The 16,100-nt window shown below is 41.6% G+C and overlaps 1 protein-coding gene across 2 annotated transcripts in view; it reads left to right on the forward strand.

The window, feature by feature from the left end:
* The first annotated feature begins 424 nt into the window (after positions 1–424).
* Positions 425–16,100, forward strand: part of MAP3K7CL (MAP3K7 C-terminal like) — a 48,461-nt gene continuing 32,785 nt past the window's right edge. Inside the window, exons 1-2 of one of the 2 annotated variants that reach the window (XM_065913665.1) lie at positions 425–516; positions 2,581–2,689. In XM_065913665.1, the coding sequence (XP_065769737.1) occupies positions 2,620–2,689 (70 nt within the window). In that variant the 5' untranslated portion in view covers positions 425–516; positions 2,581–2,619. Of the gene's footprint in view, positions 517–958; positions 1,111–2,580; positions 2,690–16,100 lie in introns of those variants that run through there. The other variant, XM_065913664.1, reaches the window with a different exon arrangement.

The following is a 16,100-nucleotide window of genomic DNA, read 5'->3' on the forward strand; positions in this document are numbered from 1 at the left end:
ATTGGAGCGGCCGAAACATTTTTGCTGACTGCAGTCATGCTCTCCCGGCCCGCTTGCTGGAATAGACACAGACACGGATTGGGTCACGCTGAAGACATTCCTGTCTTGTGAAGCAAGTCTGTTTGTATTTTAGGTTTGCCAGGACTAATGAATTAAAACATTTGGACGCTCCGCAACTTGCTGTTTATCAATGCCTCTTGACAGGAGGAGGGTTTTCTTTTGCGCTTGCTTTTTCTAGAAGCATGACAACATCCTGGCTGCGGGAGAGGCAGGGAAAGGAGAGAGGGGTCGCGGAGGGAAGCGGACCAGGGGGAGGCCCCGCGGGACGCCGGGGTCTGGGGGACGGCAGGTAGCGGCGAGCCGCCCTCCCAGCTGTCCCTGCTGCTCAGATTGTCACGCTGCTATGCGGCAGGTGCAGCCTGCCCTGCCTCCAGGCCTCTCCTCCACAAAGGCAGCGACCGGCCAAGGCAGCGGCTGGCCCTGGATTACTCGAGTCCAGACACTCGGCTAAGTGAGGTAAGGCGACAGGTGTGAAAGGCCAGCCAAACTCTCAGAGCACCAGCAACTTCACCAAAGCTCTGCTACCGCCCCAGGAGGAATCAGCCCGGTTCCCCCAGGCGGTGTGATGAAAAGGCAAGTGGGTGCAGGGGCTGACAGCGTGTGGAACTCCAGATCCACCCAATGTTGCCGCCCGCCATCCTTTGGGAGGCAGACAGATGTTCTCCGTCGTGTGGAGGGGAGGGGCTCTCATTAGCTGTGTTGATCAATTTCATCCCCCCCCACCCCCCCACCCCCGGGCTGGAAAGCCTGCCAGGGATCTATCTACAAAACCCCCGGAGGCACATTTCCACCCCTTGTGGTTTATGCCTTGGTGCAGGAAAGCACTGGGAGATTTAGCCAAAGGAGGAGTGAAGCTTTTCACCCTCAGATGTTCCGATAAAATGGTTTGGTGATGGTACAGGGTGTGATGATAAGACTTCTTCTTTTGGCTGCAACTTTAAGGGGATTTTTATTGTTTGTTTTGTTTAATTTGAGACAGTCTGTTCTATTCCCTAGGAACAGGTGGCTAACGAGATGGTTGATTCTAACCAGACGAGACTACACACAAATGTATGTCAGAGCTAAGATAAAGCAAATTTTGAGTCAAGTAACAGTGATTTTATATTACCCTTTTCTTGAGTCGAATGTTTCATGTTAATACTTTTTTCTAACTGAGAATGACATGACTTGGAGTGCTTTATGGTTCATTGCTACTTGGAGTGTTAAATGAATGGGCCAACTATGATTCTAACTGGGTGATAAACAGTTGCTGGTTTTTCTCCAAAGCTATACTAGGTGTTTAATATAAGCTTGTTCTCTTTTCATGTACTGGGTAAGATGATTCCATATGTATGTATGTCTAAATATACATATATCTATATATGCACTTGCTTTGAATCTATAAATAATTGTAAAAACAAAATTTGGTTTTGTAGAACACTATTTTTAGATAGAGAAATGTTATGGGAAAGAATCAGAAACCTTGCTGTGATAAAATGCCCTGCAACAGCAGTTCCCAGAATCTCACTAAGGATGGGTAAATAGATGATTTGTATTTTGCCATTTTTAGAAACATTTTCCTTAAAATATCATTTGGAGTTTTTGGTTTACTGTCTCCATGAGAAGGAAAATAGAGGGCTTAGGGGGATGCTTGATTAAAAATAGAGACGTTAAATATATGGGTTTAAATGACAAGGATATCGTGTATTTATAATAACATCTTTTCCTAGTTCCATTGAATAAAAACAATCAAATATCTTTTAAAAAATGTATTTGGGCTAAATTCTCTTATTTTAACAAAGAAATAGTCATATATTTTCACCCACCCCAACCCATCTTATCTGTAGTATGCTTTTTCTATTCATTTCTATCTTAGTTTATTAATTCAATGATAATTTAGTAGGTGGGGTGGAGTATGCATAGGATGTTTTAGGATTTGTCTTTTGCTTATATTGTATGTTGTCTTTTGCTTTTATCATATCTACTTTAGAAATGTTTGATAGACTTATAGGTAGTTAATCAGATATTTAAAGCACATACTATTCATAATGTAACGGGGGAATGTCTTTAAGTAGTCTCTGGTATTGAAATAATTAAGTAGTCATTGAAATAATTCCATGATACGATACTCATTTGTTACCACTCCCAGATCAATAATTCAGATCCAGTTTAGGCTTCTGAGTGTGAAGAGCTGTCTGATGCCTTATTAAGATTCTTTATCCCCCTCAAAAATAAAGCACTATGTAAGACCTCAAAGGGCCAGGGCTGGACGGGTCAGTGTAGGGGATATTAAAAAAAGTGAGGTGGGTGGAGACTTTGCTCCATCCTGTAAATCTCATTCTAGATGTATTTCCAATGCAAAATTTTTTTTATAAGCCAGAAAAAGAATTTTCAATGCAGCAGGTGTAGGGAAAGGAAGCTAGGAGCTAGAAACAGCTTTAAAATAAGAAAACATTGTTTACTAATTTTCTTTTCTAATTTCCAAAGGGCTCTTGGGACGATGTTGGATAAAGTGACCATGGGTCTCTCTTGTCCTTGCAGCTGGAAGACCCAGAGGAAGGCCAAGGCTCAGGTGCCCACATGATCAGCACAGCCAGGGTACCTGCAGATAAGCCAGTACGCATCGCCTTCAGCCTCGACAATGCCGCAGGTATGGTCTGCTCTGAGGAAAAGCGCCCCCCTACACCACCCCACCTGCTGCCTTCTTACCATCAGCTTTTCCACGAAGCGTATTTAAAAATGCATGCCTGGGGAGTTCCCTGGCGGTCCAGTGGTTAGGACTCTGCACCCCCTGTACAGGGGCCACGGGTTCGATACTTGGTCAGGGAACTAAGATCTTGCATGCTGCATGACCTAAAAAAGAGCATGTCTGGTATGACCCAGTGATGGGGAATGTGATTTTTTTTTTCACGCCTTGTTGAAGTGTGGCTTCCAGAAATCCCTCTGGTGATGTGTCCACCTCTAAACCTTGGGTGGTTTGAGTGCATTTCTTTTTCACTTTCTCCATTTTCGCTTTCTCTTATTATAAAATTCATGAAGCTATAACAATTTCTAAGGAGAGCAAATTATGTCATTGTTCAAACTGCATGAGGAAATGTGTACTAAGAGCTGGCAGTTGGCTAGGTAAGATAAAAATATCACTGTCCTGGTTCCAGCAGCATTTCCTGAAACCCAGTTCCAAATGCTGGTTTCTCGTGGCGCTCCCACACGTCCGGTTAAATAAACAGACTCCGGCGGGAGTGATGAATGGGACAGGTGAGGCGGACCCTCTTGAAATAGTTCGGTCTGAGGTGAGGCTGCCATACTTAGAGACCTGTGTCATGGCTTCTTCAGTGACCTCTTAACACGCATATTCAGTTGCACCTCCCTCGACAGGGGACCCCAGGTGGTGTGAGGTCACAGCCGTGAGGGAGGGAAGGCTTGGGTTTCTTCCATTGGCATCAGCTTTTGCTTGTAGTCTAATGTCATCCGTTGCAGTCACATAATCATACACCTTCAACCACATGATCATTTAAAACCTTAGATCTTCTGAGAATTGATTCTTTCCTTCCCTCATTTTCTTCCTTCCTTCCTTCTTCCTTCCTTCCTTCCTTCTTTCTTACGGTGCTTCTGGAGGAAGGAACACTTTACAAAGTAATGATTGAAAGGGGACAAAGTAATCCAGAGTAAGGATCTGGGCTCTGTGATGTCTGACATTACACAGCCCATTCAGACTTGACTATGTGTGCGCAGTCGCTCAGGCGTATCTGACTCTTTGCGACCCCTTGGACTGCAGCCCACCAGGCTCCTCTGTCCGTGGAGTTTTGCAGGCAAGGATACTGGAGTGGGTTGCCATTTCCTCCTTCATCAGACTTTACTAGACTGCATGATTATGGGGGTGACAATTACCCTGGGATGCCTGGACTGTGCAGCCCCCAGTGGCGGATTCGTTCTAGAGGGGAAAGAGGTGAAGCCTTGATTCTTCATCACCTACTCTGCTGACACTTTTCCCGTGGCTGCTGTTATGCTGTATTCCCACTCAATGTTGCCCTGAAAGACAATGATGAAGGGAAATACTCCCAACTGACGAATCAACCCATCCCAGCTCAGAAATGACAATGACTATCAATTGCATTTGTCTTTTCATTAGACTTTCATTTATACTATTTCTGATCTTTGGAATAACCGTGCTATGTACCTATTAGTATTCTTAATTTGCAGAGACAAAGATTGAAGTCCAGAGACCACACTGTTTATAAATAACAGAGTTATGATTTAAACTCACATCCCTGGACTGGACTGTTTAAACCCTCTCCATTATTCCGAGCTGCATCTCTAAGAAGAAAAAGAAAACTACATGTGTAGGGAGAAACAGTCTGTAAGAACTCTCTGTACTTTCTACTCAATTTATCTATAAACCTAAAACTGCTCTAAAGAATAGAGTCTCTTGTTAAAAACAAAACAAAAAGAAAAATCAAACAAAAAAAGGTAAAGCTCCTTCTGTTTTTTTGCATTTCATAAATGCAAGATTTTGAGGAATACCAAGTGCTTGACTGGCTGGCTCTCAAGGCAGACACATGTAAACCCAAACTCCAGGGAGAAAGAAAATGTACAATTTTCTTCCTTGTGTTTTTGTTCCACATGAGCGAGACAAGTCCTGTTATAATCAACAGAGTTACAGAGACAATGTACTATATAAAGCTTGTTTGTTCTAAATAGTATGATTATGTCATAATTTGGAATGGCACAAATAAATGTTCCCTCATTTTCATTTTAACAAAATTTAATTTATGTACAGAAAAGAGCCAAGGAGAGGGGGCCCTTGCTCTCTGGGTTGTATGAATAGATTCTTCCTTGAAGTACAAGGTGTACAACTTGTAATTAATTTACCACCATCTTTTTGAGCATTTTGAGAATTCCTGCATACTTTTCATCAGTCAATTTTGATTGGTTTGTTCCAGTCTCTTTCAAATGTCCCAAGAATGTCCACTTCTGAAATTCATGGGTTTTTTTTGATATGGAAGCTTCCAATAAGGGTTGTCATTTATTTCACTTAATTCCTGCCTTTTACCCCTACAGAAGGATGCTCATGAAGTTTTATGAACAACCTTCTAAAATTAAATTTTAAAAAGGATCAATGCATTCCCATAGCTCTAGAAAAGGCACCTAACTAGAGAATCCAAGGCAGGAGCTAGAGTTCCCTGTTTCTCCATCTTTCTTAAAATAATCGTCTGAGAGCACTCATCAAAAATGTATGTTCCATGGCCCTACTCCTACTGCAGTAAGTTCCGACTGAAGTCCAGCAATCTGTATTTCCCTATGCACCTGCAGTTACAAGTGTACAGAAGGATGCTTTGCAGACACTTGGGGCACTCCCTCTGAATTCTTGAGTGAGGAGTGTGTGGAGTGTCACACCACGCAACACTTGCCATCTCATGCACTGTGCATGCCTCTTGAATTCCAGTGCATGTGTTCTATAGACCACACATGTAGGGGGGAAACAAAGGAAAACATCTCATTTATAATAAGTGAGAAAACCAAGTAAACTTTTAAAAAGTAATTCCGTATTTTTGAATTTATTGTAGGGAGTAAGGAGAGTCCACGAGAAAAGGAGACATCTTTGTCTGTGAATGTTGACTTGTTCATTTCTCATGAGCCTAATTCAGTGCTTATTCCTCTAGTCATCTTTTATTTTGCTTCATATTTTTCTGAGACAATTTAGTGTAAAAGTTAAGGGCCTAGGACTTTGGAAAGAGTGAGGGGTCATTTCCAGATTCATTTCCATCATGGTTTGTGTGATCTTGCGTAAATCACTCAACTTTTCTGAACTTCAGTTTCCCATATGTGTCTAGTAATAACTCATAGAGTTATTGGAAGAATTAAATAACACTATATAGATAAAGAGGGCTTCCCAGGTGGCTCAGCGGTAAAGAATACGCCTTCAGTGCAGGAGATGTGGGTTTGATCCCTGGGTGGGGAAGATCCCCTGGTGAAGGAAATGACTACCTACTCCTGTATTCTTGCCTGGGAAATCTCCCTGGACAGGAGCCTGGTGGGCTACAGTCCATGGGGTTGCAAAGAGTCGGGCACAATTTAGTGACTAAAACAATAACAATAATATAGATAAAGCATTTAGCATCATGCTTGACATGAGCTGAGGACTAAACTAGCCCCTGTGTTTGTGATGACTGATTCTGGAGTATTAAGCAAAGTGTAAACCACCAGGCAGCTTTGTGTTTCCCCTACATCTCACACTTCTGCCTCTTGTCAAGGTAGGGTCTATGGGATGAATGAGCTGCAACTATTTAGCAACTCGTTATCCACTTGGTGGATTGTGAGTATCTCTGCCTCTGATCTTATTATTTAGCTGAGTTTTACTTAGTTTCTGTATTTCTGGCTCTCTGTCAAAGTCTGGTGGGCTCTGCAACAGAGAAGTACAGTGAGATCTCCTATGGGTTTTAAGAGGCAGAGAGATTTGGGGAAAAATCTGTCACCCAGAGCAGATCGGTGTGATGCGATAATCATCCTGGGCTTGAAGGCAGGTAGGGTATAGAAAGAGAGTGTAGGAAAGATACCATTTCTGGAAACCAGGTGTTAAAAAAGGAAGCTACAGATCTTCTGGGGCTTCCCTGGTGGCTTAGCAGTAAAGAATGCGCCTGCAATGCAGAAGATGTGGATTTGATCCCTGAGTCAGGAAGATCTCCTGGAGAAGGAAATGGCAACCCACTCCAGGTTCTTCCCTAGGAGAATCCCAGGGGCAGAGGAGTCTAGTAGGCTATAGTCCAGGGGGGTGCAAAGAGTCGGACATAACTTAGTGACTAAACAACAATAACAACATATCCTTAAACAATTCTTTTCTCCTTCAGACAGAAATTATGAGCAAAACCTAAGTCAGGAAGAGCACAATTTGTTCAGGAAATTCTTAAACTCTCTTTAACTGGAGCAGAGTTCTGAACTGTGAAAGAGTAACCTGACATTTACTAAGCCTCTCTCTGAGCTGGGCGTTTTGCTGGGGTCTTGTGTAGAAAGTTTGATTGCAGTTCAGTTCAGCTGCTCACTTTGTTTTAGATAGCAGTAAATTAGCATTACCAAGTCAATCTTCAGAGTGCAATGAAAGAATTTGTTTTGATCAGAAGCAGCAGAGTGTCAAAAATTCTTGAGCCAGGGAGTAATATGATGAAAATGGTAAGTGTTCAGTTGAAATAGCCTGGAATGTGAGGATATGAGAGAATGGAAGAGGCTTCTTATCATGGCACACAGATAAAGTGGTGAAAGCCTGGATTAGAGAATGGGATGGGATGACTGAATTCAGAGTATATTTTGAAGGAAGGGTTGGAAAGACTTGGTGACAGACTGGCCTGGGAGATGGGGAATAGATCATTGATAGCAAAGTGAGCCACAAGTCTCCAAAAAGACTATGGACCTCCAAGGAGTTAAATAAAGGAAGTACATTTTTAGGGGAAAAAATAAATACCTTTTAAAATACAATCACCATTTCTAGCCTAACATTAGAATGCTTTATTAAGTAACATTTAGCTAACCACAACTCTCAGAGGCAGCAAGGCTTGTCTTTCTTTTTTTCTTTTTTTTTTTAAAGAATATATTTTATTAGAACGTCCCTGGCAGTCCAATGGTTAAGACTTTGTCTTCCAATGCAGGAGGTGCGGGTTTAATCCCTGGTCAGGGAGCTAAGATCTGACATGGCTCTGGGCCAAAAAATCTAAGTCATAAAACAGAAGCAATACTGCAACAAATTCAATAAAGACTTTAAAAATGGTCCACATAAAAAAAAATCTTTAAAAAATTAATTTTAATTTATTTATTTGACTGTGCTATGTGGCTTAGTAAGATTTAGGAATCTCAGTTCCCAGACCAGGGATCAAACCTTGATCTTGTACAGTGAAAGCTTGGAGTCTTAACCACTGGGCTACAAGGAAATTCCCAGCAATGCTTGTCTTTAATAAACCAATAATATAACTTGTATTGCCTCCAAACTTCGAATTCCAAGAGTTGACTTTCTAAATAGGGACTTTCACGGAGTCAGTTTTCCTCAACAGAAAATGTGCAGAAGAGAAATATGGATCGCATCTCTTAGGTTATTAGGGAGAATAACCTGGCCCTTCTCCAATTAGAATTTAGAGTCTAATGGACTTGAGGATTTGATGTTAATTACTTGAGAATTTTCCTTATCTTCAGTGGAGCCAAAATCTGGCACACTGTTGAAAAAATCTAGGCCTTGGCTTTAAAAAAAAATTTATTATTATTATAGTCCGAGATACTTACTATTTAGAGTCAGAGATATAAGCCCAAGCTCATAGCTTTCAACATTTTTAAAAAAAAATCTGGGTATGATTTCATTAGAAGACATTTAGTTACAAAAATCAAGACTCACTCTGTTTATGTAAGCTGTTTTTTCCCCACAATCGGGTGTTTTGTATGGCAGTGGGAATTAGGTGGAGTAGCTGAAACAACTATCCTTGACTCCAGTTTAACTGCATATTATATGAATGTGTCTTTGGAAGCAAGGTTTACACCTGCAAAGCTAGCTCTCAGCAAAACTGATACAGGTGAAGTGCCTCTTGCCACTGTTTCCTTTCTTTGGCTTTTTCTGTCTGTGGTACGTTTTGGTGTCGTTTCTCTCTTCCTCCGCAGGGTCCCAAAGTTTCCGTACTCCCTTCTCTTCACAAGTCAATCCTTGTTTTCAGGAAAGACTCTGGAAAACCTCATTCACGCTAAGCAATAAGTAAATGTCAAGACTGACCCTTTTATTTCTCTCGGTGTGTTTGTGCGTATCCATGGGGGAATCAGTAGGAAGCCTAAGGATCAAGTTCCCACGGGAATTCTACCAGCCAGCTTGGTAAGGGTGGCATTTGAGGACGTGGGCACTTTCCTGAGTCACATTCTGTCCCACTTCTGACCCTACACTGAGTTCATCTCTGCATGAACGGACAACAATCAGCTGAAAACCACTCAAGCTCTTAGAAGTGGGGGCATGATCTCCTGTATTTATATCCTTTACGGCAGCAGTCCACAAGCTTTTTGGCACCGGGGACCAGTTTCATGGAAGACGATATTTCTACGGAAGGAGGGGTAGGTTTTGGGGTGATTCATGCACATTACATTTATTGTGCACTTTATTTCTGTTATTATATTAGTTCCATCTCAGATCATGACGTTTTGGATCCCAGGTGTTGGGAATCCCTGATCTATAGAGCACAGAGTAGGGAACCCTAGTAGAACTTAATAAATACTCTAAAATCTATAATACCATATCTATAACCCCTTGGAGTTCATTCTTCTGATACCAGGTGAAGATTTTTTGAGATACAGCTGGATATATTGGCTGGAATCTGTTGCTGAAGGTTGTAAAGGAAAGATCAGAATGGAAATGAATGCTTATGGAGTTCCTGGGTGCTTTTCCTTGTACTATCTCATCAATTTAGTTCAAGTGACAGCTCTACTGAAAAGATGTTATTATACCCATTTTATGAAGTGGAAATGTTGGCTAAGAAAGGTTAAATAACTTGTGGAGGCGCTAGTGGTAAAGAAATCACCTGCTAATGCAGCAGACAGAAGAGACGCGTGTTTGATCCCTGGGTCGGGAAGATCCCCTGCAGGAGAACATGGCAATCCACTCCCGTATTCTTGCCTGGAGAATCCTATGGACAGAGGAGCCTAGCGGGCTACAGTTCATGGGGTCTCAAAGAGTTGGCCATGACTGAAGCGACTTAGCACACAGACACTCTAATCAAGCAGCTGATATAAATAATGGGAAGGGAGTCAAAGCCAGGCCCTTGGGGTTAATTTTACTTTATTATCCATTTAGAGGTAGGGTCCAGTTGGCACAGTGGTAAAGAATTTGCCTGCCAATGCAGGAGACGCAAGAGACGAGGGTTCAATCGCTGGGTTGGGAAGATCCCCTGGAGGAGGAAACGGCAAACCGCTCCGGTATTCTTGGCTAGAAAATTCCTTAGACAGAGGAACCTGGCCGGCTACAGTCCATGGGGTCGCAAGGAGTCAGACACGACTGAGCACAAGCAAGTCAAGAAGGAATCCGGGTGATAAAAGAATGAATGGTCAGCAAATGTCTTCCCTAGTGGTCCTGGGAAATGGTGAAGGAAAGTTAGTTCTGATACGTTTTCATAGAGTGGGCAAGAAGGAAGGGAGAGGTAAATGTTATGTAGTGGTGTGCTGAGAAATAAATATATTTCCAAAGAGCTCCTGAAACACATGTTTCTGAGTGAGTGACTGTGTTTCTAAGCTGAAAGTGAAAGTCAAGTCGCTCAGTTGTGTCCGACTCTTTACGACCCCACTGACTGTAGCCCACCAGGCTCCTCTGTCCATGGGATTTTTCAGGCAAGAGTACTGGAGTGGGTTGCCATTTCCTGCTGCAGGGGATCTTCCCAACCCAGGGATCGAACCTGGGTCTCCAGCATTGCAGACAGAAGCTTTACTGTCTGAGCTACCAGGGAAGCCCGTTTCTAAGTTAAATAAGTCCAAAAATTATTACAAAAGGATAAATCAATAAGCTTCACAAAATGATAGCTACAATAATAGTGACTAGATGAGTGTTTCATAGAAACATAAAATTTGTGTTTAAACTTAATCAGGTCTCTCCATGCAGAGAAATATCACTCAGTCTATTTGATATATGATCTTGTTTGCCTGATAGTTTTAGGTACTGGTTAAGGTAACATGGTGATTTTTACTAATTGACAACCTACTAGGTATCATACCAATATCATGCCAATATGATACAACGGTATCATACCTTTGTCCATATCCATATCTCTAGTCCTAATTTTATGGGCCCTGAAAATTCAATGTGTATTAAAGCAGTCTCATCTCTAAAGTTTAACAGGCAGAAAACAAAGTTCAAAAAAAGGATGAAGTGTTTCAAAATGATATGATGCTCTAACAAGAACCACACTATCTATAAATCTTAAAATAGGTTCTTGATGTATTAGTAATGTGAGTTGGTAATGTCATTTATTTAGTAATGTCATTAATGTAATTAATTAATGTAATACATTAATTAATACATTAATACATTAATACATTAATTAATACAATATGTATTATTAATACATAATTAATACATTAATGTAATGTAATTAATTAATTAGTAATGTCATTTATTTATTTCTAAAAATAATGTGAATCTTTATTTAGATTTCAAACGAAAGTACTCAAAAGACTTTTCATGTCTAAGTTAAAAATTTTTTTAAACATTATTTTATATAATGTTTGCTTTGATAGGGAAGTAAAGAGAAACCCTTTTAAAATTCAGATTTGAATGAAGAGATTAAACCTTAAAGACCCGAAGTTATGGCCACAACAGGGAAATCTTTAACTTGGCATCAGTTCAGTTCAGTTCAGTTCAGTCATTCAGTTATGCCCGACTCTTTGCGACCCCATGAATCACAGCACGCCAGGCCTCCCTGTCCATCACCAACTCCCGGAGTTTACTCAAACTCATGTCCATCGAGTCGGTGATGCCATCCAGCCATCTCAACCTCTGTTGTCCTCTTCTCCTCCTGCCCCCCAATCCCTCCCAGTATCAGGGTCTTTTCCAATGAGTCAACTCTTCGCATGAGGTGGCCAAAGGGGTATTGGAGTTTCAGCTTCAGCATCAGTCCTTCCAATGAACACCCAGGACTGATCTCCTTTAGGATGGACTGCTTGGATCTCCTTGCAATCCAAGGGACTCTCAAGAGTCTTCTCCAACACCACAGTTCAAAAGCATCGATTCTTCTGCACTCAGCTTTCTTCACAGTCCAACTCTCACATCCATACATGACCACTGGAAAAACCATGGCCTTGACTAGATGGACCTTTGTTGGCAAAGTAATGTCTCTGCTTTTTAATATGCTATTTAGGTTGGCCATAACTTTCCTTCCAAGGAGTAGGTGTCTTTTAATTTCATGGCTGCAATCACCATCTGCAGTGATTTTGGAGTCCCCCAAAATAAATTCTGACAGTTTCCACTGTCTCCCCATCTGTTTCCCATGAGGTGATGGGACCAGATGCCATGATCTTAGTTTTCTGAATGTTAAGCTTTAAGCCAACTTTTTCACTTTCCTCTTTCATCAAGAGGCTCTTTAGTCTTCTCTTTCTGCCATAAGGGTGGTGTCATCTGCATATCTGAGGTTATTGATATTTCTCCTGGCAATCTTGATTCTAGCTTGTGCTTCCTCCAGCCCAGCATTTCTCATGATGCACTCTGCATAGAAGTTAAATAAGCAGGGTGACAATATATAGCCTTGACGTACACCTTTTCCTATTTGGAACCAGTCTGCTGTTCCATGTCCAGTTATAACTGTTCCTTTTTGACATGCATAAAGGTTTCTCAAGAGGCAGGTCAGGTGGTCTGGTATCCCCATCTCTGAGAATTTTCCACAGTTTATTGTGATCCACACAGTCAAAGGCTTTGGCATAGTCAATAAAGCAGAAATAGATGTTTTTCTGGAACTCTCTTGCTTTTTCGATGATCCAGCAGATGTTGGCAATTTGATCTCTGATTCCTTTGTCTTTTCTAAAACCAGCTTGAACATCTGGAAGTTCATGGTTCACGTTTTGTTGAAACTTGGCTTGGAGAATTTTGAGCATTACCTTACTAGCATGTGAGATGAATGCAATTGTGCGGTAGTTTGAGCATTCTTTGGCATTGCTTTTCTTTGGGATTGGAATAGGGTGAGTTAAATTACATAGAGTACTGAATTACTCTAATTCAGTAATTAGAGTCAGTGATCTTGATCTTATCTGTTCTCTTTGGATTATTCAGATAATGAAGATAATACCCTTAATCCCTACCATTATACATATACTCACACATGCCAGCATGCACACACACACACATACCCCTTCTCTACCGTTACAACTTTGGCTGAGTTTATGGTGAAAAGATGGAGAAAGTAAACACGATTATATTAAGCATTCATTATTACTACTGATTATTTCCTAGGTGCTAGGCTTTAGGCTAAATGATTGACATATAAATTCCTTTACTAATAAATCTCTGACAGAGAATGTCACACCCATTTTGCGGAGGAGAAACCTGAATCTCCAAGAGATGTTGATCTTCCACTTTCACCACTTAAAGAGTGGCCAACTCGAGATTCAAATGCAGGTCTGTCTATCCTACCAAGTGGCCCTGACCCATGTCCTTAGTGGTTAGGAGTCTTCACAGGCAAACAGTAGTCAGGAAAGGTTTTGGATGAGCCTCTGCATTGTGACTACCACCCAAACTCTTGCCTCTCTAGTGTCAACTTGCCCCTGGTGTATCTTGAAACACAGTCTCCTGGGCACCAGCACCAGGGGCTGTCCTGTAGGCAGGACAACAATTTGTGGAGGCACAGTGCAAAAATTCTGGGGCTCTTTGTTCAAAAATTACTAAGAATTTAAAGATAGCATACCCAGATCAGATCATTAAGCCAAGTGTGAACCGCCTGGGTGAAGGGCAATTGCGATTGTGCGGGTCCATTCCCAGGAAGCCGGCTCTGACTGCCGGACATGTAGACGCATTGAATGGATTCTATGCCAGCTGTCTCTCAGTTTCTTGGTTGGGGAGTGGAGTGAGGCTTGGGAATGTTCTCTGAACGTGACTTCTTCCTCTCCTGAGGTCATCTTCTCTGGGTGGAAAGCTATACTTGTTTTACCAAGGATTTAGAGTTTGGAAGCCTAGATAGACTTAGTTGTGTGTAGGATTGAGGACACAGAGGTTGGGGGGTAGGGGGAGATGGTTGACTCCAGAATCCAGTCAAGATGTTGTCTAGAGCAGTTGTTCTCAAACACTGGTTCATAGACATGGTTTGGTTTTGATGAAATTGTACTATCTGATGTTAAACAAAAGAAATAAGAACATGGTAGTGTGTGTGTGATTATGTGTGTCTATAAAGCTCAATTTATCCAATGTTATTGTTGTCATGGGGCTTCCATGGTGGCTCAGATGGTAAAGAACCTGCCTACAATGAGGAGGCCTGGGTTCCATCCCTGGGTTGGGAAGGTCCCCAGAGGAGCCTGGTGGGCTGCAGTCCATGGGATCACAGAGTCAGACAGAGCTGAGTGATACACAGACAACACACACACGAGGGCATGGTTCCCAGTGTTTTGGGGAATGTGTTCCTGGCTCATGAAGTACAAATGTATGGGAAACTGCGGAGCAGAAGGTGGAGAAGCTCAGGGCAGAGGAGAGGAGCCCTGGGCGGTGTGACGCCGCTTATGAGACTCCTTTCCCTTCTTGGGGCCCTTTGTCTCCAGCTCTGCTCTGAGAATCTGGGACCAGATGATTGCCCAGTCCCTTCCAGCTGCAGCATTCTCTGAGAGCTCTGGCTGCATAGCTCTAATTACTAAATATCAGGGAGGATTTGGGTTACAGACCCAATGGGTCTTGCTTATCCCATTCATGGAGAAACCCAGAGCGGACAATTTAAGGAAATCTGAAACAGAATAACCACCGAAGCAATCCAACAGCTGCTAAATAGATGCTTAGACAAGCCCATCATAAAATGTACTATGGTATGTCATAATGGTTGGGATACCAATCAGAAAGTTCTATCTTAAGTACCATTGACTTAGTCACACTGTGTTTGCAAAACAGGCAGTGAACATCTGTTTATTAAAAAAAAAAATGCCTCTTTCATTCTTTCCTTTATCTTTCATCCTTTTATAAATTCCTGGGGATACATTTAGCTCGATCCATCAAGCCCATAGTGCCATTTTGAAGAGGAAGCCTATGAATTATTTTCTTAGTGCATTAAAAATGTGATAAAGTGATGTACCAGTTGAGCACAGAAGCTCAGTCCCTGCCTTGAATGTAATAGGTATAAATAATCAATAAATATTTGGTAAATAAATACATTTTAGAAGATGTACTTGCATTCTGATTTTTATCACATTATAAACATATCCAGCAGCTACTCTCCTTTATTTTTTTTTTTTTTAACAAAAGCCGAATTTACCAACGGGGTGTCTTACATAGCTACTGAACACTCTACTTTGTGCTTCTGGAATTGTCAAAACAAACCTAACTGCACTTAGGAACTCCGATCTGATATCACTGTCAAAGTGTTTTACAATGATTTGGCCAAATGTTTGTGGAACAGCTGTGCTACTAGTCTGCCTGAGTCATTTTTCTTCTTTCATTTTGGCCCGATCCAGTGATTCATTATTCTGCTTTTAGAATATTTGCCTATTTTTAAAACCAGTCAGAGAAGGCAGCCACTGTTTAAAAGTAAACACACCACACATCAACTTGGAGCAGCTTTGTAAGCAGCTTTGCAAGCCCTGAAATTTCTGGCTGGCAGGGATGCCAGCTAAACCAGATGGCATCAGGCAATGAAATACAGGACTGGCTCTCAAACACGGTCGATTCCTTACATCTGTCTTTGCTTTTCTTGTTTCTGCTGTCATTTCCTGCTTGGATTAATCCAGCCCAATCCATTCCTTAACAAAAATCTTGCCTTTATTTTCGAAAATATTTTTTATGTGTTTATTTCTATGTCAATCAATCAGACTTTTTTTTTTCCCCAACTTTAGGATTCAATCTTAAGCCTTTTCTTGTCTGCAAAATTGTCAACTTGGTTCCATATATGTGCTTCTATCATATATGGTGTATCAATAATGAAAGATTTTTATCTTGGGCTTTATTAATCCTGAGTCACACCAGATATTTGCTATTTACTATAGTAATAAAGATGAATAGTTCCCCTCTCCCCTTTTTATAGTTAAGCAGGAAGGAGCATGACTTCACAGGGGCAAGGTGGATTAAGTCCCAGGAAGCCTTGAGTTCCATTCCTGGGTTGTCTTTTAGAATTCTGGAATGCACTGTCTGCTCTAGTACGTCATAGGAGTGGTTTCTCCTCCTAACAAGTGCCTGCTCATCTATGACTGTTAGGATTGGGGTGCCAAAGAAGAATACTTTGGCTCCCATTTACCCATGCCAAACAGTGTTGCTGGCCTTGAGCTCAGTGAGCCGAAATAGTCATGATTTGGGTTCTTGCTGATGATGATCTCTGTGCGGGGCTTCCCCAGTGGCTCAGAGAGTAAAGAATCTGCTTGCGGTGCAGGAGGCCTGGGTTCAC

Source organism: Muntiacus reevesi, chromosome 21 (assembly GCF_963930625.1).
Source record: "Muntiacus reevesi chromosome 21, mMunRee1.1, whole genome shotgun sequence".
Classification (NCBI taxonomy): domain Eukaryota; kingdom Metazoa; phylum Chordata; class Mammalia; order Artiodactyla; family Cervidae; genus Muntiacus; species Muntiacus reevesi.